This window comes from Merops nubicus, unplaced genomic scaffold (genome assembly GCF_000691845.1).
Source record: "Merops nubicus isolate BGI_N331 unplaced genomic scaffold, ASM69184v1 scaffold7850, whole genome shotgun sequence".
Taxonomy (NCBI): domain Eukaryota; kingdom Metazoa; phylum Chordata; class Aves; order Coraciiformes; family Meropidae; genus Merops; species Merops nubicus.
This window is the reverse complement of record NW_008583479.1, coordinates 39,832-66,362: the sequence shown is the minus strand read 5'-3', so window position 1 is coordinate 66,362 and position 26,531 is coordinate 39,832. Positions and strand designations below refer to the sequence as shown.

General features: G+C 39.7%; 1 protein-coding gene across 1 annotated transcript in view; it reads right to left on the bottom strand.

Moving 5' to 3' along the window:
- Positions 1 to 26,531, bottom strand: part of LOC103773476 (dystrophin-like) — a 72,603-nt gene that overhangs the window by 12,503 nt on the left and 33,569 nt on the right. The window contains exons 8-15 of the mRNA XM_008940848.1: positions 22,798 to 22,934; positions 21,987 to 22,025; positions 17,713 to 17,778; positions 16,326 to 16,391; positions 13,167 to 13,325; positions 5,342 to 5,585; positions 4,860 to 4,983; positions 786 to 878 (exon numbers count right to left, since the gene is read on the bottom strand). Coding sequence (XP_008939096.1) covers positions 786 to 878; positions 4,860 to 4,983; positions 5,342 to 5,585; positions 13,167 to 13,325; positions 16,326 to 16,391; positions 17,713 to 17,778; positions 21,987 to 22,025; positions 22,798 to 22,934 — 928 coding nt within the window. The remainder of the gene's footprint in view (positions 1 to 785; positions 879 to 4,859; positions 4,984 to 5,341; positions 5,586 to 13,166; positions 13,326 to 16,325; positions 16,392 to 17,712; positions 17,779 to 21,986; positions 22,026 to 22,797; positions 22,935 to 26,531) is intronic.

Here is a 26,531-nt window from a genome sequence, read left to right as displayed (position 1 = left end):
CTGCTGAAACACACTTAACAGTCTGTCGATAAACACAGGCTTTTGCCAAGAGGTATATGTCTGAGCCTTCTTTCACAGCAACAGGTAATATCCCAAACTTCCCATTTCCTGCTAGAAATCTAAGCCATTTTTCTTGGCAGCAGAGTACTTTCCCTGAACTCAGAAAAGACCTTCTTAAATGAAAAAAAAGGTTGAACAAATAAATCCCAGTAATACACATGCTTATCTTTAGCAAACAACAGGAATGAGGAACATGGAAGCACTGGAAGAAATATGGTGGCTGTATGGACAAGTGCAGCCCAGGCTGCACAAACAAGCAGCCCACTTCTTCTTCCTCTATCACTCTCGACCCACGTGCTACAAGGTCGAGAACTTTGACTTAAAACTTTAATATTATTTCCAAGCAGATTCTTATTTGAAAAAAGTAAGGACAGAAGAAAAATGTACTAAGATGTATTAAAAATAAATCAGCAAGGGGACTGACTGAAAAGGAGAGAAGCTGTGAGAAAAGGAACATGGCAAAAGGGCAGAGAAGAAAATGCTCAGGAAAAAAAGACTCAGAGAGGTATTCATTCATGTAGTTACGTGTGGAGGTAGTTTTAAGGTAAAGGAGGAGCAGGCTGCTTTTCCACTCTAAATAAAACACGTTTCTCTACAGCTATTGTTAAAATGAAAACAAAGAGCAGCAAAAAGACTGAATCCAAACCACAACCCCCTGAAAAAATCAAGGAAGAGAAAAGCACTTTTATCTTTTTCCCCTCCCCTCCGCGGGCAGCAGCGCTCACCTCTGGAGCTGGGGAAGGAGTTGTTCAGCTGCTCCATCACTTCCTCCAGACCTGTGCTTGTGTCCTGGGGAGGGCTGAGCAGCTCATCCTCGCCTGGAAAGCAAACCCACTGCATGAGAGCCACTATAAAACTATTTGCTGACTGCCTGCTGTTGCATGTGTCCTTCAGGAAGCTAAGGCTGTTCACAGAAACACATTTTATGCTTAGTGTATAGTCAAAATTTTAAAGGCGAATTTTGTTGACTATTATGTTTCTCCTTCTTTTAAAGATCTAAGTGAAATTAAACAAAGAATTTTACACAATTAACATTGACTTTAATTCGTAAAAAGGGATTTAAGAAATAATCTACTCTCGTAACAGAAGTGGGGTAAAATGCCTGCTAAGAACATTTAGTTCCGTAAATGACACGCGTTGTTTCAGCTTCTTTTCTTCCATTAATGGAAAAAGAAATTGCTGTTGTGAGTGCTGCTATTGAGCAGCCTTCTAGCAGTGCTGGATTCATGTTAGCACTGCTTTGCCTAGCTGCGTAAATCAGTAGAAACCCAGATTCTCATCTGTATCAGTATTAATATTTCTGACAGTTTAATTGCATCAGATTTGTGCTCTAAGAACATTCAATTGTACCGTAAAAGGGTTTAGCAGCAGTTTAATAAAGCAAAATACATTTTTCCCACTGAATAATTTCTATAACCTGATTATAGGGCAGCAGCTTAATGGGAAATTCAATACAATTTATATTCACTAGGGGTTTTTTTGGTCATGGTTTCAGATAACTAAGATCCACATGTTGATTTTACTGTAGACCCTAGACTTCAATTCAAGCATCTGAAAAAAGAATACACCTAAAGGATATACTTTGATTGAGATTCTCCTTTTTCACCAGATTTCTTTTATCCCTATTAAAACACAAAAGCAATTTTGCCTGCTGTAGTAACCATGAGAGGTACATCTATTTTGAAAATGTCTTAATGATCCTTTATTCTAATGTCTTGCCCCACTCCAGTAATAAACTGCCTGTTTTTCTGTTGGCATTTACATTCTTTAAATATTGAGGTGCTCCACATTAGTGGAAAGGCTACTAAAAGAGATGCTAAAGAAACACTTCAGGACTCCATATATTTCCAATAGGAAAAATTAGTCTGACTCTTGGCCTCACCTTAGGGCTTTGAGTTTCACAAGAGTTACTACTGACCAAGAGTCACTCTTCCCTCTCCTCGGAAGAAGTGGGGTAAAGTGTCTGCAAGAAGCACTTAATTAATTTAAGTGACGGTCATCTTATCTGCTTCTTTTATTCTATGAACAGTCTGAAAATAGCTGCTGAGTCTGCCTGGAGTTTGCCCAGCATTTGACTGGGGCTGGGCTCACACAAATGAATTCACACCTTAAATTAGTTTTGCGTCAAGCACTGCAGTGACAGAGGTGCCTTAGGACCCAGAGTGAAAACCCAGAGTGAGATCTTGCTGCTTCTCCCCTGGCTGAGGACCTTATCACCATGCCTACAGAAAGCCACCTGGCCCTAAAGATCAGAAGAAGAGAGCAGCGGTTCTGCTGTCCTGGCCAAGAAGAACTCAGGAAAAGGTACTGATTTCCAAACGTCCTGGTAAGCACTGGAATGTATTGACTCTCAAGACTGCCTTATCTTTTATTTAAAATGCATTTTTTTTTTCTCATTTGGATGATTTTTCTGAGCATTTCCTTGTAAATGACAAAATCAGACGTTGGCTAAGCAACTCGACAGAAGTAGACACCCTCAGATCTCAGTTACCTCTCTTTACCCAAAACAGTCTTCTTCATTTGTGTTTCTACAAAAGGCTTGGGGAGCTGAACGGGTCTCAAATATTCTGGTGGCACCTGAATTAATTAAAATTCAGCAACAGCCTCTTAGCTAATATGCCTCAGAGAACCTCCTCTGCTGCTGTACTACTGGTGGAGAAGGGCTAAAGACTTTTAGGACTCTCCCATTAGGACTCTGAGAAGAAAAGCGGAACCTTTCCATTTGCCCAAGTGTATTTCAGGCTATCAAGGGATGAGCTCTTCTATTTGTAATTTAGGATCTGAGAGAGTTGCTGCTTTTACCAAATGCTGGACAACACTGGTAATGGAAAACATCTTACAGTGATCTCTGCTTGAGAAAGCAGAGCGACAGAGAAGTGCAGTGGCTCTACATTCAAAATAAAAAACTATGGTCTCCTTTCAAAAAGAAAAATACATAAAAGCTACCACTACATTACCTCATTGCCTGAAAGACCATGAGTTCCTCCATATTTTCTTGAAAATTATGACTCACTCATTTCTGGGCACGTGCTTGCTGCATGGGAGCATTATCTACAACACCACTCTCTCGTTCCCTTCACGATTCAAGAACACTTTAAGTTGTGCTTCAGAGAACTCTTCAGGCTAGCAAGCAAAGCTTTCTGAAGTGACAGGAGACTCAACAAACTGCATTAGTTGTGGTTTGTTACCTCGGTTAGTAATTCTTTTTATAAGCTCCACCCCATGCTGCCAACCCTGTTGCTTTGCTGAGCCTCAACATGATCACACTGATAACAGTTCAACATCTTAATGTCCTTCCACATATTGGCTCAATCAAACAAAAAAAACCTGAGACATGTCTAAATATTTGTTTTAAAAAAGTTTTATCAGTTTATATGATTGTATGTGTGTTAATGAATTAATTCCAGTCTTACAAGTTAAATGGGAATAATTTTATATGAAGAAAAGTAGTACATTATTGTATTTTGTCCCACTAAAGGATAAAATACGAAATGACAAGAATTTTAATAAGATGGCTGGGAACCACTGTTTTCCTTTCTTTTCTTGTGTATTTTAATTAACATATTTAATGTGATGAAATTCACATTTCTTCAGAAAGCCAATGGAAATTTCTCCACCAGTACATTTTGTCTACTGTGTGTATGCCATACATAGCAAAATATTTACTGACTAGTAATACAGTTAAAGAAAGATCCAAACAAACCTGCTGTTACCTGTGACTGTGTTCTCATCCTCAGGATTTAATTTAAGGATTCCTAAAGGAAGTTTTTTTTTTTTGTTGTTGTAGGGTGTACAGAAACCATCTTGCTTGATACTTGCACAGGCTGACCTTACTGCCTGTACTCAGCATGGAAGAAAAAGCCCACAAACAAGCTGCATCTCCCACCACGATGGCAGTTCAGACAGCAGACTGTTCCCTCCCATTCAATTTCTCACTGTCATCTACTCTTTCACTAACCACAGCAAGGAGAAAAGCTTTCACTTAACCGTATCACTCTCCCCCATAAGCCTCTCTATAATATACACTAAACAGATTTCTGTGTATTAACTCCAAATATTATCTTGAATTAATTTAAGCACATTTGCTTAAAGATGCTGCAACAGTTGATTGCTTCTTTACTAGCAGAAAATCCTTACTACTTGGTAATAAATACTTACTAATTATATAACAGCTAGGAAATTAGGAAAATGACACAGAGCAGTTACTAAAAGCACCAAAATAATAATAATAATAGCCTCTAGCTACAGGATGATATTACTTAACCTTACTCCACAACTCATATGATGTTTATTATCACAGCTGATGCGATATTTAGAAAAGACCCTAGATGAACACTGCCTGTGAGTGACAGCTCAATCCTACTGGTTGAGCCATGCCATATTAAAAATAAGATCACACCAGTTAACATGGGGATGATTAATCATACACTTAATCTCTTGGCCATAATTAATACTATGCACAGTTAATTCAGTCATATAATGTTTAACAGCTGAAGGTCCATTTGAATAAAATAGTTGCTTATTGCTACTTGTATTGAGAAGTCAAGCCCTGGCCAAGCTTTCTGTTTAATGCCAAAATACCCATGTGACAGTGGGCATCATGACCAAAAGCAGAAGCCTGAACCATGACGAAGATGCACACAGCCAGATGGCAACAAAGACCACTGCAAATGTCTACTTCATTCTCATTTGAACTTAGCAGGAGAGAAGAATATTTTCTGTCTTCATGGATATTTTTTTTTCCTGGAAAGTAAGAACTAGAATTACTTTTTATGACAATCTGAACTTTGTTGTCTTACCCATGGTTTCTGAAGTCTGGCTGCCAACTACACGAAGAAGCATTGGCTGGCTGCTGTCTGACCTCTGCAAAGAGGTAGAAGGAGATGACAGTGTTGTACCGTTTACCTTGGCATCTGCCTGCGGCTGAAAATTGAAGAAAAAAAGAAGAGGCTGTTATTAATAGCGCAGTAGAGTTGTACAAATCTTGGTATCTCTGTATATTTTATTTTTTCCACGAATACACACAATTTTATCTCTGTTTTTAAGTAAACATACCCATGCAAACAATGGATTTGAATTCTGAATAAGACAAGGAAGACTGAATAAGAACCTTGAAACACCATTTTCCTTCTCACTTGCAGCCTGTAGAACAATTTGGTATTTTTCACCGACTCGTCTCTACAGATAGGATTTCTTGGTCTGCTGTCATTACTGATAACACTTCATACCCTGTTTAGAAGATGGCTCTAGCGAGACCTAGAACAAAGGCCTGAGGACCCACCTGCTCCAGCAGCTGCCTCAGCCTGTGCAGCTGTGACTCCAGCTGTTTGTTGTGATCCTCCAGAATCTGCATCCTGGCCTCCAGGCGGCCCTTGTGCTGTCGAAGCAGCTTGGCTTCTGCAATGAGCTCAGCGTCCCGGGGGCTTTGTGGAGAAACTGCCATCATCTCCGGTGGGGACGGCAGTGGAGACAGTCCTTTGTGGTCATGCTGTTGCTTCAAACGGTCGTACTCTGCTTGCAAGTTTCTGTGGAGAAGTAACAAGGAGGTAAAACCTTTATGAGGCCAAATAAGCCAGTGCAGGCTGTCCTCTGCACAGGGCAGTGAGAAGGCACCTCTTTCCACGTGGTGTGACGTGTGCCACTGCCGGGAGCAGGGGCTCACCCCCAACACCTGCCTCTCATTCTGCTGAATCCACGGTGGTAGGCTTACACCTTGCAGGCTTTCACAGAGCTGGTGCTATAGGGACTGTGACACAAGCATTGCCCCAAGGCTCTCTGCATCACCAGAATTCAGAATTGACTCCCTCCCAGGGCACGGGATGCAGATGGCTGGCTGGGCTCCAGACACCCTCCTGAAGCCTGGGTACGGCCTGTCCTGGTCTCAGCCCTCTCTTGGCTTCCTGCATTTTATCCTTCTCAGCAGAGGCAGGACAGCCTGTTTGCTTCCATGCACGAATACACTCGAGGAGTAATTAGTGCTAAATGAGAACTTCACAAGCACTAACCAAAGCGGACACCACCTGGCTGGCCTACCTATTTCACAGACGAGAAAGCTGCAACAGAAAGGCAGCCATGCAAAAAGTCAGAGCAAAACACAGAACTCAAAGAGTTCATTTGCAGCTCTGCCACTGTCAGTCAGGTCACATCCCTCTCCGCCCTTCCTATTTGCAACAGCAGTTCCAGCCTTGCTCTACAACTAATACCCTAAGATGAGGAAAAAACAGGTGAATGCACCAATCCTTTACACAGCACTGCAGTAACTTTTCGGCCTGTAATTTCTGTCTTCGTTTGGACTGCCTTGTCTAGAGAGCTGCACTCTACTGTAACTTTAAAGCACTGCTAAGCTTGTTCTTTTGTTTTGAAAAACTCCAGTCTACTCTAGCAAAACACTCTCCATAGATTAATAGCATCTACAGTGGTTCACATGAAAAAAAAAAAATCTTCCAAGCAGGAAGAGCACAGAAAGTAAGAAACTGAGACTTTGTTAGGGATACCACAGTCCAAAAATGAAAAAAATAGTAACTTGTAACAGAAACTTTACAGGCAAGGGAAGCCTAATAAACTTCACTGGGTTTTTGTTTCTATGATGTTCCTTCGCAGCCTCCCAGAGCAGGGAAAAATGGCTCAACGCTCTTGCAACTGCTTACTCATCACAAGCAGTGACCCAGATTTTATTTTTTTCCAACTCGCTTTTGTTTGAGGTTGTGAGAACAGGCACTTTTTGCCAGTTCTGCCTGCAAACCACAATACACACTGACAGTTCTGTCTGGAGGCTTAATAGCACCTCAGAAACCTCCCAATAAACTTTATTAAGCTCTGAAACACTTCTAGAGGTACATTACTGTGACCAGAACAAGCACTAAAGCAGCATGCATCATTTCACATGGATAAGCAAGCAATGCCAAGGACAAAGACAGGCTACTGACTGTTCTTCAAACGTCCTTGTGCCCCTCAGCAGCTGCACTGACCCATCCTAACCTGGGACTGTGGCACCCGCCCAGAACATGATCCCTAAGGGATGTCTGACTTACACGATCTCTCCTCTGCAGAAGTTTTAAAAGGTTACAAAATGGGTTGATCATTCTTAACTTCCATTTGTTCCAAAATTCAAGATTTCTTTCTCTAAAACCCACACAAAAAGGGAAGACTATGGAGAGTATTTTTCTCAAAAGAATTTTTTTTAAAAATGAAATAGACAATTTCAAGTCCATCAAAATTAACTGGAAAAAAAGAAAGAAGAGCTATACTAGGTCTTGCCTTCTACATGGCTTCTGGTACTTCTGGCTGAGTGAACCTGTGAATGATTAATAAAAAACCAAACAGGAAGGAGTATGACAACATTATCTCACACAGCCTTATTACGGACTGAAGTTTATACAGGATTGTTCATTAAGCTTGTTTTTCACAAAGTCTGTAGATAGTGGCTATCGCTACTCCATGAGGAATTTCCCAGCTGTATGATACACGCAATGCTCTACAAATAGCAGACTCAAAAGTTTGAAGTGCTGTAAACTGTAAGATAAAATATCACCCTAGGGGGAACTAAATAAATGCACTTGGTCATACTTTCAACAATAAGGTGCCTTATTACAAATAAACCTACAATTATCACTTCAACTATCAATATAGAAGTCCCTCCATAACTATGTGAGGACCAGAATAATTCAGATAAAAATGCCTTCATGTCTGATACAAAATAGTTAAATACTCTTCTGAAAGCCTACAGAAAAAAAAAAAATAATGTAAGGGATACTGCATATTATCCAAGCAGAGATATATCTGAATTCGTGAGTTCTGTAATTAAATACAGTAATATTGTTGGAACAAAGGAATGTCATTTTGAAGGATGCATATGAGTTTGCCCAGAGCACCTGTGTCACTGAGTTTTCCAGCTACACAGTCCTTAGCCCAGGGAACTGAGACTCATCATAGCACTGCCCTCAGAGCTGTAGAAGTGATGCGGAGTGCAGGTTATCAACAATGTCATAATAACAGAGATCTAAACATACAGGAATAATGATCTGTATTAACACGGAGACAAAGCTGAAAAATAAAAAAAAAAAGAAAGAATTTGAAACCTGCTGTAAGAATATCCGAGGAGAGAAAAATGGGCTCTTATTCCTACCTCTGGAATAGTTTCAAGCTGTGTGGTGAAAAAGTGATCTGCTGACTGCTGCTGCAGGCCAGGCATCCAAAGCCACTGCCCACAGCCCTCAGTGTCCTGAGGAAAGGCAATCTCTGACATGTTCAGCATGAGACATTAGAGAAAGAGGAGATAAAAGCATAATCCTCTTTAAATGAATTCAATGGAGCAAGCTCGGGCAGTACTAGGAAACATAGTCTCCCTCCACCACAGCTCAGGCTGGGTGACTTTTACATCTGGGCGTCATAAACTAACAAAGCTGCGGCATCTTCTGATCACTGGGAACATATATTCTTCTCCAGTAAGAGAAATATTCAAAGAAAACCTTCATATATTCCATATATTCTGTTTACAATGCTTGCATCTCTTTGAAGCATTCATGAAGAAAAATAACAGAGGAAGCACACAATGTAACCTTGATTTATGCAGGTGTAAAGAGCTGTGCAGTAAAGAGCTCGTGAGCTATTAATCTCATCTATCACAGGCAGCATTAATTGCCTGGTGACTGAAATCCTAGTGGACCCCATTTGCTGAGTAGTGCTCTCAGAGGCAACTGAGAATTTGTGAATTTGTGTTATTTTTCATCTCCTTACAGAAAATTAGTGGTCTGAAGAAAGGGACAAAGCTGACTGAACTACCTACCCCTTCCCCTCACTAGAGTGCCAGTGTTTACTCATGATGCTCCACACTCACAGGATCTAGCTCCCCTTCCTCAATGCCAAAATAAATACCAAAAGGAGCCACAGCACATTTAGAAATGGATCACTTTCTCACTATTGGCAGCTACACAGAAGGAACTTATTTGAGGAGGCCATTCATCAGTGTTCAGATTTGAAGGAAGGCTGTAGCTGTACGGAAACAGGGCAGCTTTGAGATTCGGGGTGTCAGTGTGTCTCCAGTAGCACCCAGCCCACCCGCTCCCACGGCACGCCAGGAAAGCAAAATAAAGGCAAATAGCTCCGGATGGAGACCTCAGTTACTGAGTTCTTGTCGTAGTACAGCTGGGAGGAGAATAAGATAACGTGAAAGGTCTCTCTTCTATAGAAGCGTGTCAGTGATCTTGATTCAATTAAAATATTAGGAAACATTAACTTTCTTGATTCATTAAAATAGCAGGAAAGTATTTTAATTCTTTGCAAAAAGTTCTGAGTCTCTGTCACTGCAAAACTGTATGCTTTCTATTTAATGCTAGTAGGGCACACCCCAGCCAGTATAATCCATCCTACAGTAGGACCTATGTAATGTATGGATTCACATGGACACCAAAAATCTGTCTGTTTCTGGAACATATTAACTTTTAAGGAAGTTTCAAAATGGTTTTGGGTCCATTTTCTAATTGAGTTTTTCTCTTATATTGCAATATAACAATAGTGCCTTCCATAGCAAGATGACTTTATGTCTGTTGAATACATAAGAAATGGTCTTATCACAATATTCTGTATGATGAAAAATTGAGCATGAAAGCCTAATGCTCAAATAAAACATTTTCACTGATTGAAAATATTCTCTAAAATGCTCACATTTTAGCAAACATAAATTATTTAATAGCAAATTTCAGTGCTAAATTATTTAAGGAAGTCATATTTGCAAGCCACAAAAGCACCGAGGTCTCAAAATGCTAGCAGATAAATAATGAATATCTAACAAGAACCCCTCAGAACTGAAAAAAAAACCCAGTCAGAACTGTGTCACAGCTAGGCTAGTTCATAAGTTGGATAATACATTTCAGAAGAATTCAAAATAAGCAACAGATCTTTTCAAACTGTCCAAAAGCAAAGCCTCAGAATTACAATTTCCAAGACGCTTTTTCATTTAAGTAACAAGTCAAGATGGAAATATCTGGAGACCAGAAACTGCAGCTGAAAACCAAACGGAGGTCAGAATTCAGAAGTCAAAACATGAAGCAAAAAAGAGAAGGGCTTTTTTAAAAAGCAGGAAACTGGAAAGCAGCAGCAAAAAAGAAGTGACAATGAAGTGTCTGGAATACCACAGCATTGCTTCTTATTGGTACTTGATGCAGCTTTCCCAAGAGTTGCTGAGAAGTGACTGCATGTGCTGACTCTAACTGAAATAATTCAAGGTACAGCAGAGAGCTAAATCTTCATTGTCAAAAATCATCAGAAGTGTAGGCAACAAAAGCTGTGTCAACACAGGCAGGAAAGCATGTTTGCTCATCTAACAGGACTAGCTGCCCAGCCACTTGTTCTCCCAGGCAGAAGCATCACGTCCAGCTCAGCTCAGGCAAGGGAGACACGTCTGGCAACAAGACCTGAGGTATTTACAGTGGGGGTGAAACAATTGAGGTGCTTTAAGGCCGGGCTGAGGACCAGGCAGTCACAATGTGATCTGCATCATGTTCAGCTCATTTCCAGACAACAGATTCATTGAGTCTTCATGCTGTGGCAATAAAAAACATGTACTCAGAGGGCATATTTAGGATCAGCATGGGAAGGAAGGAATATGAATTCACCCACTGGAACTGGGTCCACACAAGAAATTAGGTCTCAGGTTGGTGATTCCCTTTGGCAACAGCCAAAAAAAAGGTCTGCACACACTCAAAGGAGGAGAAAGACTAGAAAATAGAAATCTAAAGGATCAAGACTGTTTTTCAAGGATAGGCAAGTTATATGAATGACTCCTGACTGAATCTGTCTGACATTTTTCTAAACAGGAATCAGTGTTTCCCCCATAAAATCATAGTTATTTGGCTGCAACAAGCTATCAGGACAACAAGAACTTGTTCATTTTTGAGCATCCACCTCACATTTAAGTACAGGTTATTTATAGCAGTTTGCAGAGACAAAAGTCATGATTTTGTCATAATCAATGAAAATCACAGCAGTGTGACCTCCACGCTGCCCTACAGAAACAGACTTCTTTGTCTCTGCTGCACTGAGACCTGGAGCATCCAAGAGAGGCAAGGCTGCTTGTGGTGGCATTCTGTCCCTAACTGAGCCTCTAACAGTAAAAATGAGAAAAAAAAAATAGCTATAATCAAGCTTATAGTCTATAGCTCTTGTTTAATCCAGGACTGGAAAATTTCAAACCAGGTAGTTTTAAGGTGTAATTCCTGTCAGAGATCTTTTATCATCCTATATCTCATTAGTAGTTGTTACATTAAATAAAGCTCATGCTGAAGTTTAAGGAATATACCCCAAACCAAAATTGTTTAACCTGTTTAGCTGTCTAACTCGAGGTTATACTCATGTTCATATACCACATTTTTGACGTAAAACAAGGCTGCTTTAAGTCATCCTCCTTTATGGTGGGCAGCTTATTTTCTGTACAGACAGAAAAGCATTTTTTTTTCCTTTTTTTTTAGTGCTGTTTAGAAAAGTAATGCCCCTCCTCTGAAAACAAACCTATTTTACTATCTGCATGGTAGTAGTTACACAATATTTCTTAAATACAGAAGCCCTGTACACAGAATATGATGGCTTTTTTCAGCAGTCTGGGGTTTGTTCCAAACAAAATCTCACTGCTGTTCTGTGGGGGAGAGCTCTGTTCACTACAGCTTTCTGTTGGATACACTTTCCTCACTCTTTACACTTACTGATACTCCATGTTCACCCAAATCCTCCTGATAAAAAGTGCGTGATGGAACCACTGTAATTGATTAGTACCATCCAAAAAAAGACTTATGCATGCAGAGAAGATCTATGACACTGTCAACACTTGCATTATTTTCTTGACATGCCTGAGGTCACTGCACTAAACCCTCAATGTAAACAAAAGTACCTCGCTCTAAAAGAAGTAAGAGAAAATTGCATGAAAATGCCAAGAGAATGTACCATAAAAGGTGAAGATAGAGAGGGCAAACAGAAAAGGAATTTTTTTTGTGGATCAAAATGATTTCTCTCTTACAGTCTGATTTTGGTAGTTCATGGTTGCAATTACAAATCTGCCTGGCTCAAGATCTGCCAGTTTCTATGCTGATGGCCCAAGACTCCAGAATACCATAGAAAGAGGACTGCAATGTTGTCATGCTGCAAGAACCCAGACAGTTATGTGGTTTTGTTTGTTTGTGATTAATGATGATAAACTTTATTAAAGTTATTTAAGATTCATGAATATAACTTTTCTTTCTGTGAGAGTGGTGAGCCACCAGAACAGGCTGCCCAGAGAGGTTGTAGATGCCCTGTCACTGGAAGTGTTAAGGCCAGGCTGTATGGGACTTTGAGCAACCTGGTCTAGTGGAAGGCATCCCTGACCATGGCAGGGGGGTTGGAAATAGATGATCTTTAAGGTCCCTTTGAACACAAACCATTCTATGATTTTATAACTTCAATTAAACTTGAAATTAGAAGTGGTAAAAGATAATTGGCATCAAAAGGCTAAAGAAATGGCAACAAGCAACTTGAAATATGAAAGAAAAGATGACCCACCTTTTAATCATTATGAAAGTACTCATTTTTCAGATGAAAATGCAGCTTTGTAACTCATTTTATCCCCAAAAATGCTATCAAAGTGAAATCCACCTAACCATACAGTACAATTATTTCACAGATTCCTTACTTCAAATGAACTGAGATAATTTCAGAACCTTAGGTATCCTAATGACCAACCTTCTGAGAAAAGCCTGCCTTTCCTAGAAACTCTGCCTGTCTTTTCCAGGAAGGGATACAGAAATATGCACGTCCTTCCCTCTCTTAATGGCAAAATAAAGTAACACTGGTATGAAGCTCATTACCATCATAGAAATAAAGGAAACAGTAGAACAGAAAGAAATATTATGAAAGACATCTAGCAGAGCTTGTCACAGGTGGCACCATGAGTATTAGATAATATGCATGTCTTTGAAGCTTGCCGTTTTGGAGGTTTTGTGAAAGAAACAGTGCTGACTCATCATCACTCTGGAAGTGGGAATGAGTCTGTGATGACAGGATGTCAGCCTCATCTCCTGCAGAGAGAAATCCCCTGCAGCATTTACCCAAGGGCTGCAGCAGCCAGCGGCGTTACCAACCTGTTTTCCTCCTCCAGGTCCGCAAGGATTCTCTCCAGTTCTCCTCTTTCCTCACTCTCCAGAGAAATTAGGATCTGGGCAGGGCTTCGTGGCTGGCTCAGGGGGGACTCCTGGTTCAGACTTTGGCAGTAGTGCTGGATTAACAAGTGTTCATCATCACTGGAAAACAGAGGAGCATAAGACAGGCTGTCCCCTTCCTCATTTTTAACTTCACAGTGGGTATGAGGAGATGATTCACTCCTGATCTCTAGCTTCTTGCCAAGAGATTCGTTGAACCATTTGTAACAAAGAGCAGAGCAATGTAACATAAAGCAAAATCTGCTGAACTGTTTCATTTAGTCTCCGGCAACTCCCCTTCGCTGCAGAGTCCACCTCTCTTCTCTACTTCTCAGCTATTTAACGCCAAGTTTTGCCGCAGCCACCAACCTCAGCTTACTTCTTTTGCCTAACTTCAGTTAGGAATTTGCTTAAGTAAAAAGACCTGATCTGTGTTGTTGAAGGATCATTCAAGTATTGGAAAGGCCTTTATTTTTACACCTACAAACTCCTCTTATGTAATAAAGGTATCCTCTATGTATCTATTTTTCTCTATAAAATTGTAGATGAGGTAAAATAAAAAGATTTTTTTTAATCTTTTCTAAAAAGGTAGGGTTTTTTCTTATGTAAATTACAAATGATGTACAATATCAGAATACAAATATATTCTATTTAATACATATGATCTCTTCCTCTATTCCTGTAGCCCCCAAAGCTGTCTGGCATTTGAAGCAGAAACATCTCTGGAAGTGAAAAGCAAATCCAATTACAAAGCCCTTGACCATCTCCCAGAATTACATGGGTGTTTTAGGTGCTAAGGAGATGCATCCAGGCCCTAAGCTATATAGATAACATCAGCAGTAACTTGAGAAACCATGAAAGATTCCTCTTGACACCACAAGTCAAGGACAGAAAAAAATTACAGCGCTGTTGGGAATCTTGTTTTTCTGGTAGTACTTACTTCTAAAAAATAATTCAGTCTCCTTTTTTTTTCTGTTACATTTGTAATCCAGAATTTAACAGGCATATTTAATAGCTATTGCTGTTCAAAAATTAGAATTTCCCTTGTTTCCATTTTGTTCCTGAAAATGTTAATGATGCCATTTTATAGACTGCAGGAGTGCTAATGCAGTGTAGAGCACATTAACATCAGTTCATAAAAGGGAAATATTAATTCTTCACAACAGGCATCCAAAATCCTGAAGTCTTGCCAGTTCCTAAATTTATACTTTTCATTAAACACTTCAGCTATGAAGTTTCCTTCAAACAACTGTTCTGCATTTATAAATATCCTTATGCATCTTAAGTTAATTAACAGTGAAAAAGTGATATAAGCACTGCAGTATAATGTAACTTTGAAAGACATACTCTTTTTTGTATGATTTTCAGCCTGCACATATTTTGTATACATAAATGTAATGACACCTCATATCACAATGTTTTGTGGTATATATACACATTACCTCTTTATTTCCCTCCTTCCCCGTCTCCATCTAATGCTCCAACTGTAAATATAAACCCGATAATCCAAAACCCTTAATTCATGGTAAGCTTTTATTTTGCTGCGATTTGTATATGGAGCATATTTTTTCCAAAATTCAGAATGTACAGCTCTATTCTCATATTAATAGTACAGACTGAGGAAGAAACTGGATAGTCAGTGGTTAATATTAACTGAATCTTATTAATACAACTTCTAATTAGCTAAAGAATGAGTTAAGCAGTAATATCAATGTGTAAAACAAAAGATGCTGCTTACATATGACTTTGTGACTAAGGACACTGACATATTACAGGCAATTCCATACACAATAGCATTACTACTACCCATAACAATACAAGATTGACATACAGGTTGGAAACAAGAGTTTTCATTAACTGCTTGAAACTATATTGACGTTGTGTACACATTATTTTTGAGGTGTCACTTTAACTTTCTCCCTTTTGAACCAATATATTAAAATTTGGGGGCTTTCTTTCATAGTTGGTAGGTAACAATACTACCAGATCAAAAGAGAAACTATTTCAAAACAATGAAACAGCTTTATTGCTATCCAAGAACATCTCACAGGCTCACAACCAACCTTATCAAATACTAATGATTTGGAATCTCAGTTTAAGTGAATGAAAACTGGCTGGAGTACTCTGCTTTACAGAAATGCTACAAATTTAATAGAAATAGATTCTGTCTGAATTTAAAAAAAAAAATCCACTCCTTAAACTAGGAAAGTATGAGATTATGCAGAACAGAAAAAACATTTAGAAAAGTCGGCATATGATTTTTTTTCATATTTGATTTATTTAGAATCTGTGCTATGGCTTTTCCTACATAGTTAATTAACTAAGACCAAATTTTCAGGCACAACAGTTACTTGGGGGCTTCTATCCTTTTTTTCTGAAACATTACAATTAATTTTCTAGTTCTATGTCCTTTCCTTCAGAGAATAAACAACATCAAGAAAATCATGAGAGGAAAGATATATTATTGTGTCAGAAAATCACAAAAAGGTCTCAGTGTGACAGTAGATTGAATAATTTTTTAAAACCAACATTAATTAAGACTTTACATTTAAAGTAGTATAATGAATGCCTGTCAGTGATCTGTCCAACTTAAAAGTTTACTACTTCTAACACTTCATGGTGAGGATGAGTCTCTCCAGCTTACACTTGCAAGGTATTTCAGGTATTTGTAGACCAAAGGTTTCTGTTTCGCCCCTCTAACCTTTGGAATGACACTGCCCACAACATTTTCTAGCTTACAGCAGTTTAGCCATGATTAAGCTTGCAGCACTGAGAGAAGTGCTATCAGTGATAGAAGAAGGATCATCTTGTCTGAGCTCTTTTTCCAAGTAATATGGAAACTATTTGCTGAATAAACCATCACTTTTGGAAGAAATTAGTAATCGTAATTTTGAAGGTGTCTATCATCCGTTGCATAAATTTGTTATTAAGCTACAAGCCATAAATCCAGACACTACAATATACTGAAAGAACATTAGTTCATCATTAAATTGAAGCAGAAGTGGTACACGGCCAGGCAAACTCAGCACCACAGAACTTCATTACAAGTTATTAAACTTCACAAGAAAACTCATGTCAAAAATATTAAAGCAGCCTACTTACATGCTCTCATTAGGTGAAATACTGTCATTTAGATATGAACCATTGGTGTTCTCCATTTCTGCTAGCCTGTGGAAAAATAAACAAGACTCATTAAAATCAATTATGTTTTCCAGAAACTTTATTTGCTTTAACATTCCTGAAAGAATTAAAGAGCGTGATGTTTCTGATGACTTAAGAGAATTTGAAGCTCAAATCAATTTACACTCACTGTTGATTACCAAAAAGTTTTGCAATAAGCTATCGCAAAGGATTGTTTATTTGCTGTGAAAACCTGGCTAAACTCACTTCTAAGTTTTCAACCCTTTCTCTGAGGTTATATACCACTCCTCATGATTAATTAATTCCAAAATCAAAGAAAGGCTTTAAAATGCCAGGGGATTACACAAATTGCTTTGTACCTGGCAATGTCATCATCAGAACTGTAATGGTTAGTAATTTCTCCCTGCTTTTCAATGCAGCCTCTCCTGAACATCTGACATAATTCAGAAATACCTCTCCTGATCAAGCGATCAGGAAGGAGGAGGTTGGACTAACTATTTTTCATTACCTCAACCCTCAAAAATTTGCTCGCCTGGTGGAAAAACATTTTCATATTTGTGCAATTAGCCCACTTTTTGATTCTTAAGAGCCATATGAAAGCAGACAAGTGAACTAAAGTAGCAATATACCACTATTTTAATCCTCCAAATCAAGGAAAAATCCTGTTTGTGTTACTCCACACAGTGAATTACTTAACATTAAAATAGCAGTCAAGATTCACATGGAGTTTGGAGCTTGTTGCTCTTCTGATTATTATGTTTACACCAGGGTCCAAAATAAAAACCAAAACTTTATGTAGAATCATAGAATGCTTTGCGTTGGAAGGGACCTTTAAGGGTCATCTAATCCAACACACCTGCAGTAAGCAGGCACATCTGCAACTGGATCAAGTTGCTCAATGCCCCATCCAACGTGACCTTGAATGTTTCCAGGGATGGGGCATCTACCACCTCTCTGGGCAACCCGTTCCAGTGTTTCACTACCCTCACCGTAAAAAATTTCATCCTTACGTCTAGTCTGAATCTCCTCTCTTTCAGTCCAAAGCCATTACCCCTTGCCCTATCACAACAGGTTCACTATGAAGTTGGTAACCTGAATGCACAGCTTAACGAAGACCCCACAGGACCTAAAGGCCACTTCTGACCACAGAGGTGCTCTGGCATGCAAGTTAGTTGACAGGCTGGTTAGTAGCAACCACAGATGATGCATCCCAGAGCCTGGAAAGCAAAACCCCAAATCCTATGTTTCTTTAAGAAGTGCTCAGGTAGCAGCTAGCCTTTGGGATTTATTAATATTTTTTAATGATTGCTTAGAGAAAGATTTGCCTCATGTCCAGCTGATCTCATACCTGCTAGCATAATGTTCAATGCGTGAATGAGTATCATCATGTGAAAGCTGAGGGGACGAGGCAGGCCTATAACGCAGAAAACACTGATTAATCACAAACAATACCCCCTTAAAAGTAAAAAGACACTTAGCTATGCCTATATCCTCACATCTCTACGCCTTGTGCTGATGTTATGTTTGATAAACAGCAAGTTACAACTCCAGGCGCTGCGTGTGCCTCTTCAAGCCATTGGTACAATGTTTTGTGGTACCACACCAGGGATTTTGACCATTTTGCAATCCATCTGTTGCAACGACTCTTCTTCCAGCAATCCCTGAAGAAACCTTTCCCAACGGATCTAAGGAAGAGCTTTCACCCCAGTTTTCCCTTCACACCTGCCCCTCCCACTGGTGTTTCTGTTTCACAGGCAGCCTTGCACCGGCTGTGAAGGCCCTGCTGGGAGCCGCTCTGCTGCCTCCCGCCCTGCTCAGTGCCTGCCTCCAGCACATCCCACTTCAAAGAGCCTTGAAGGACTACTACACGAGCAACTATAAATAAATACAAGAAACATAAAAAGTCTGAAATGAGCCTTTAATAACACACTGCAGACATAAATGATTTTGCCTGGCATCTTTCCCAAGTTGCAGTCTGAACCGTCGATCAGTGTGTTATAGAGCAAGACTCTGTCAACTGTTTTGGGTTTTCTGCCTGACAAATCAGATGGTAAGAGATCTTCACTTTTTGTTGATGAACAAAAATTCATGGGACTTTTCTTATCAATCAGAGTATTGTTTCATACAGCCTCAACTCCAGAAAACATCACCATTGAATTATGTTGCCTATGCAGTTCAGAGAGCACCTTTTGCTGACATGTGGGATGTTGCCAACCTACATGTATCAGAAGATGCTGGAGTAACAAAAAATGATGCATCTTCCCAAACTGTATGGCAATCTCATAGAGTTGCTAAATTTCAATTTGTCTTTATTCTATCTTTGCTGACACTCCTTGTGGAAATCCTGACTGAGGAAGGACTTCCCTTCCATTTAAAATTTTCAGATACTGTGTTTCGGGCTGGATCTGCCCAATGGGGACCACACTGCATTGCAAGAGCAGGTAAGTTTTTTATTTACTGGTTATAAATCAGAATTGTAATAATCTTGTGCTTCATAATGCTCCTGTGTTAGGAATTTGTTAATCCTGCAGTAAATCTACTAGACTGGTCATCTTCCAGTTTTCTAATCAGTCTGCAAAGGGTTCTAGAAAATTAGGAACCTTTTGAATTCATAGGATAGGTACACAAAATTCATCATCATTAATGTCTCTTCTCACAGAAAAGTAGTTTTTTTCTTTAAGATATTACAGGCTAAGTATCCCACGTCTCATTTTGTCTGAAACAAAGTTTGGCTTCCAACTGTACTTTTACCCATCACATGTTCAATCATTACCACAGCACAGCAGAGGATAAACACTCCATTCATGTGGATGGGCAACTGCTTCTCTGCAACTTCATATCCTATTTTGTGTAAGAACATCTACGCTGAAGGGAAGGGAGGGGGAAAGGCTGCAATTCATCTAGAGAAGTGGATACAGAGCAAGTTACCAACATTTTTCTGATACACTGATGCTATCCTTATTTTTTATTTGTTTGACCTACAGTAGATGTTAAGCTGGTCTAAACCAGTAACACCAATGAAGGAAGAGGTCTTGGTTTCAGTGCACACACAAATGTTTCTGCTAATACTTTGCATAGATCAGGAAATCTGTGTTAAAAGTAGCTTTAGTTCATAGCGGGATCATTCTCCTAGTCCCTCTTAATCTGGGATTGCACAGGTACTTGTACCAGTGTGAAGGGAAGGACAGCACCTGGCTGGGACAAATTGCGCAATGAAGGGATGTCCCTTTTGGTAGCAAAAGACAGGCCTGACTGCATGATCTCATACGTGCTGCCTTGAAACTAAGCTTCAAATTCAGAAGTGAACAAGGTGTGTAATATACGTGTCTTTTAAAGATAACACACTGTTGTGTAACTTGTTGAAGCTGATTCTATCTCTCCATCAAATGCAGGCAGAGGATGAGGCTACATTTCCAGGTTTGTCTCCACTTCAGAACATACTGCAATGGAGATCTACCTCAAACAGCTTTTTAAAAGTTTGCTTAAAACCAGTTGAGAAGCACTGCAGTCTTTGGGTTTTGCCTGAGCTCTGAGCAAGCTTGAGAACGACTGTTAGATGACCACCCGTGCCAGAGCTCACTATCCTTTCTTTCTGAGTACACACACTCAGCCCACCTAATCAGTTTGCAGAATCATCAGGAAGGCTGAGAAAGGGAGCCAATATTTAGCCAAGATAACCACCCCTTTTACAAAGGCTCCACAGATGTGTTGCTCAAGCTGGGGTCTGCAGAATCAGCCTGGGAAATTCCAGTCAAGTGCTGACTGAGTGGCAAATACCACCTTCTGCAGTTCCCTGCAGCACCAGAGACCTGGCTGGCAGGACAAAGGCATTTCTCTTGCTGTTCAGCATTTCAGTTGATGTTTCCTTAAAGTGTAGAACCAAGTAAACTGTATTTGTGTCACTGACAGCCCACGTTCCAAGTAAAAAGACAAATTCTCACAAAATGTGTGAATAACCCTGAATAAAAGGTCTGACTGATGAATCTGGAACCACCCCTGCACCTGAGCTTTAAACCTGCACAGCTCAGTAGCTTGTGTTGTAAGCCAGGGGTCCAGCATGAAGGAAAGGAACAAAGTCAGCAGAACAAAATGGAGAACAAGTCTTTCCACCCACTGTTCATTTTTTAATTTTCTCCTTTCTTGCCAGACCAGACAGAAGGACTGTGCTCAGAAAGGCACCAAAGTTCATCTGATAATAGGTGCAACCCCTCCATACAAATCCTGCTCCTCATCTCAAGTTTTCTTAAGTATTACACGAGAGCTGAAATCCCTGTCATACACAACATCAAACCTGTGGTGTGAAGCTATGGGTGTGGGCACAGCATGATGTTATTACTCTAAGTACCCAGAATTAAGCATGTTATTGGCAGCTTAATTTCATGTTACGTCAGACACAGCAATGGCATTCCGTATTATCCAAGCTTTCTTTAAATGTTACTTTAAACGCTGCAAGTGTTCTAAAGGGTAAGGAATCTAGACCCGCAGTTAAATATATAGTATGCTGCAGTCATCCCCAGATGCATTTATAAATGCAAGTGCATCCTAAGGTTCAAAGCCTCTCTGTTTCAGTCAGGCCTCAGCCTTTTGGCATTTTCTGTGGGTGAAACTGAGTTTTGCAGTACTAGATGTGTTTCTTGGTTGCTTAAATCTCCTAGAGGTAGAGCACTTAACTTGACCTCCCAGTGGTTTGTGCTCCAAATGAAAATTATAAATCAGTATTCCAATGTATATGTTTCACTATTGTTTATTCTACCAAAAATTCAGTGAAGGTGCAAGCCATATACATTTCACCAAATAGAAATATATAAAATTCTATTTTTTAGTTTCTCATTAGTTATGAATGTATGAATTAAAAATAATTCTTATTTAACATTGTTCTAAAATCATCCATATAACACTAGTAGTAGCAAATGACACAGTGCTAAGTATACATATCTTTAGTTTATGTTGTTACTACAACAGTAAGACAATGTACGTGCAGGAATTGTGCAAGAATGAAAATCTTTTCATTCAGCATAGCTGAAAAATCCTGCTTTGTAGCTTCTGATAAAAATACAGTAAACATTTCCCCATTTCAACCTGCCTTCACAAATCTTACTGTATCTAAAAAAAATAATAAAATATACAGTGAGCCTTGGATTAACTGGGGTACAGTAGTCTGCAAGTGTGCATGGTTGTCCAGAAAAACAAATTATAGCTTTATCTACAAAACAATGTCATTCCTGAAACTGAATTAAATCCATCAAGTTCAATTTCTACCTTTCAAAAAGCATTTAGTATACATTCAGAGGGATCAACACATACTCGGAAACACAGGCTTTTAAATAACAAATTGTCATAAGCATTAGTAGGATTGCACCAAAATTCCTGTTAATTCGATGAAAATACATACTCCAGAAAGAGTATACAGTACACAATCCATGATTGCTGGGAAATCCTGGATTTATCCCATTCTACTCATTTGGGATCAAAACATTCCTTCAGAGAGTGCACCAAAGAAAATAACCATAAAGAAAGAAGGAAATGAACTTATGTGAAACTAAACAAAGAAACAAACAAAAAAAATAGTGAGGGAACGCAGCAGCAGTAGCAGCAGCAGCACACTTCAGCAAAAGTACTCACGCAGAATCTACTGGCCAGAAGTTGATCAGAGTAACAGGACTGCAAGACAAAAAATGAGGAGGTGAAGAGAGAGGCAGAAGAAACTCAGCAGCAAAATAATTACAGAAATATTAAAAAAAAAAATTAAAAAAATCACAACAACTAAAAAACAGAAACTCAAGAGATCAACATGAATGACTGTGAAGAGCAGCCAACCAAAATGCTGAGAAAAAAACAGAAATATAAAATAAAAAAAAGAGAAAAAGAGAGAGAGAACAAGCTGCATGCAATTGCCATTTAACAATTAAACTTACTAAAAAAAAAAAAGGCAACTGGGTTAACTCATCGATTTCTCCATGTACATCATTATTGCTCTTTTTTCTTCCCCATAAAGACATCAAAGCCATTTAATAAGATTAAATTTATAGGGTGAGAAAAGAAGAAATAAGATGGTAAGCTTGCAAACACAGTGGCCTAATTAAGAAAATAAAACCACAGAAAGATACCCATTTGGAAGAAAATAAAATTTTAATGAACAGATCATTAGTCTCCAAACTGCCATATCAAACTTGGAAGTTTATATGGGTGTCAGTATGATGGTTAAGTATTTCTCTTTTACTAACTGAAGTGCCTGTATAAGGACAGGTTAAACCAGATAAAGACAATGGCAATTGGAATTCCAGCTTGTGTTTTCCTGCCAGCCAAGGTTAACAGAAATGAAAGACATAAAGAGAGAGGCTTTATGCATTTAGGAAGTGAAGGGAGTTGGCACCAGCTGGAGACCTCAAAGAGCATACCAAATTAATTGCTTAGACACTTTAGAACTACTCACGTTTCCATGTTGTCTCCCTCCAAGACAGTTTGCACAGGCAGGTAGCCCATTCGTGGGTGCTTAGCAAAGTATCTTTTTGTTCGAAATTTGTTTTTTAGTACCTTGGCAAAGTCACGAACATCTTCTCCTGAAGTTGTCTGAAAGCCACAAATCACAATGAAATCATCTTTCATGAGGTTATTACAGTTTTCTGGTTGCCTCTGTCTTTGCTGGGTCACTTGGAAGAACTGTGGCCATACCAAGGAGAGCTGCCAATGGCCTGACCTCCAGAATGGTAACTTTTATTTATCACTGTCACCTTACAATGTACTACACAGCAACACTGCTAGTGAGGAGGAAGGAGGAAAAAAGGGAAGCTCTAAAAACCCCTCACAGGCTATTGCCCCGTCTCAGGTGATCTCAAGAGGACAGTAATAATTAGAAAAGAATTTGTCATTTCCTCATCTGGCTTGGGAGATTCTCTGCCTGCCTTTTGTTCAGCACTCAAATGGCTGTGATGGAAGATACACAGCTGGTCCATGTGTCCAGCTAGCTGCTGCTTCACCGGCTGGATCCTGATTCTTACCACATGCTCATCATCTATATCTTGTGGACTTGTCAGTCCACAAAAGTCAGACCTGTATTCTCAGTACGTTTTCTTTCCAGTTCCCATTCTCAGCCTCCTCTGCCATTAATACCTTGATCAAAGAGAAATAAAAAGCAGGTGAGAGCTGCTGAAAGCTCTTAGATCAGGTATTTCTTCCTGCACCCGTTTAATGAAGCTGGCTGGCATTTAAGATCAATGCCCTGAGGACAGTACAATTCGCACAAAGTTTTCTGCTCCTTTGCCTGCAGTTGGCCTTCTCTGCTGCTGTAGAGACCAGCAGAGGAGTGCAAAGCTGAATTAGTTTCCTAAAGACCAGAATGAGCCAGGAGGAGTTCAAAGGATGTCTTCTGGGAAGATGCAAGACTTCTTGCCAGCCTGATTAAGAGTCAGGCGATTTTCTGAAGAATTTTAATGGAAGACCTCAGCTACTTTAGTCAGGCTGCACTCCCTTCTCAGCACCTCGCAGAGACACTCAACTCTGAAATACTGCTCTTCTACAGTAAATTAAGTTCTTCCTGACCCACATAACGATATCGCTTCTCCAGTGTATCTAATTTGAAGGAAAGAAATGAGGGAAAAGTTAATCTTTCTGACATTTTTTAATGAGTTCTATGCCTTCTATTTAGAGAGGAAGGAGGTGCTGGGACCTATCAGTCAAGCCAACCTCCACAGAGCTGTTGAAACATACATGTGTATATTTTTAATGACTGCCTGGGTAGAAAAATTAAGGATGCCCTGAAAAATAATCTGCATAAAGACTGAAATGTATTAACAGAAAGGATAAATATTATGCCTGTAGTGACAACACCTACAAGCTTCACGTAAAGCTGGAAAGAATTTGGCTCTCTTTCTGGTCAGCCTTAGTAGGAAAATTTGGTGTGAGCAATGACTCGCAGAGAAATGACACAGCAGAACCTACCAGCCAGTACAACAGCACCCACGTTTTCAAGAAACCAAGATAATGCTCATTATCAATCACTTCATCAATATATCAGAAGTAAAGACATTTTGGGAAAGGGAGGAGTAAGTATGCCCAGGCCACCCAGAGGACTTCAGAAAGGGGATATACAGAGGTGTCCTCGCATGCCCCTGCAGGAGGGAATTCCCTCTGCTGAATGCCATCTGCAGTGCCTGCTAGGAGAGCTCCAAACCAGATAGGCATCAGGAGAGAACACAGAGCACGTCAGCTGGGAACAGAGGAAAACTTTTAACATTTTGTTTGGGTATAAATGGATTAAGCACAGCTTACTCACATACCGTTTGTTCACTTGTGTAATTTATAACCATTTATTCCTGCCTTGTCTGTTTTCAATGTTGTGCACATTTTCAATTGCATTTGACTGTAATTTGGATTAAGTGTTTTCAGAAATTATTAACAATATAACATTCTTCACTTTAGCCTTTCTGGGACTGTTACCTCACCTTGCTCTCCTCAACCTTCTGCATGACAAGCAAACAGTAAAAAGGTGTGTTTGCACAGAAACATCCCCATCTCACTGGTAGCACAAGAATACCAAGAAGAAAATATGCCTTTTAGTAACAACTAGAAGCACCAGACAGCTCTCATACAATCCAACTGCCATTTTAAAAAAGTTCAAGGAGCACAAGAAAGGCAAAGAAAATGCGATTATGTGGACAACATGATAAACTGAGGCTATTCTGAGCCAAACTTCCTGATTTAGTCCACAGATATCTTATTACACATGGTTTTCAGAGTAAAATAATCCAAAACAAAATTCTCAGCAGAACTGGTTCATGAGGAAGAAATAGTGGAGTTTCAGCATCCCATCTCTCTTAAATCAAAGCAATACACAGGCAGCATGGTTGAAGATGTTCCAAAACTATTCCGAAACCAAAACTATTTCATAAGAAATAGTTCTTCTCATGTGAATAACACCATCTGACTTTTCTCAGTTTGGTTTAAGAAAGTGCCTTGCCAAACCCCAGCCCAGATCTCGGGCCCGACTGTAAACGGCAGCTGTAGGCAGCTATCTCAGTTAGACAGGCTGCCTTGTAGCAATGTGTTTTTTATGCTGGTGTATCACTGTTAAACCCAAACAGAAAAATGATCCTACATTTAAATCCCAGCCTAGAAGTTGTCTTCTCTAAAAGTCACCTCTCTCTGAACAAGAAATTGAGCTCTGTTGCTCTCAGGAATAACTGCTGCAATTTTTCCCTCTAATTGAAAATTAGGGAACTGCCTTGCCCTTATTCTGCCTCAGCCTTCTGCAGGAGGGGAAAAGTTACCACATCCCTCAGATACTTAGCATGAGTTCTAAAATCTCCCTGAAGCAGAATTAAAGACTGCAGTGTTCCAAAATTTCCTGGAAGTAAGAGGGAGGGGGAATAAAAATATCAAAACACTTCATTGTGCACATCTAGCTATTGCAAAGATGTATCAAAGAAGTCATTACATGTATTCTGCCTGCCAAAATGCATTTTAAGGTGAGAGATTTGTCTGGAGGAAGAGAAAAAATGCTCTGCCACCTGCAACCCCCTTTTCATTCATTTAGAAAACAATTACATACTAGACTTGATAGCTTCAGTGGATGTCTTGTGTAGTCACAGAGTACTGGGGTTTATTTTTTCAATAGCAGCAACACAGAAAAGATCAGGGCTTGCTGTGTGTCACATTCACTTTTCTTCCCCCCAGTTAATCCTTCTCTAATTCAACCGGCTGTTGGCGCAGCCAGGCACAGCACATTAGCACGGGCTGCTGGAGTTCAGGATTCACAAAAATATGTAGTGGCTGTGAATGGTTCTTTATTCTGATTCAGCAATCTGGATGTGGTTGCAGGTTTTCTGTTCACCATCCTGTTCACCTACTTGTAATCTGTACTTTCAGCGAGGACAGAAACCTGCTGGACCCCATGTTGCAGGGACTGCAGGCTGTGGGGGTGACTCACAATCCTTTTTTGTTTCCCTCTCCTCAAAACACATCTTATGAACATGTTAGCAAGATGTCGGTTTGTGCACTTGTTGCACCATTCACAACTCTCCCATGTGACTTAGTAGCAAGAATAAGAGTGGCAAACTGCAAACCAAGACCCTAGCCAATTCAGGAAGGAGACATTCAGCTGCGGCTCGCAGGAAGGCTCTAACTCTGTCACTTGCTCTGCCTGCAGCTCAGACCGTGGGATTCTGTTCC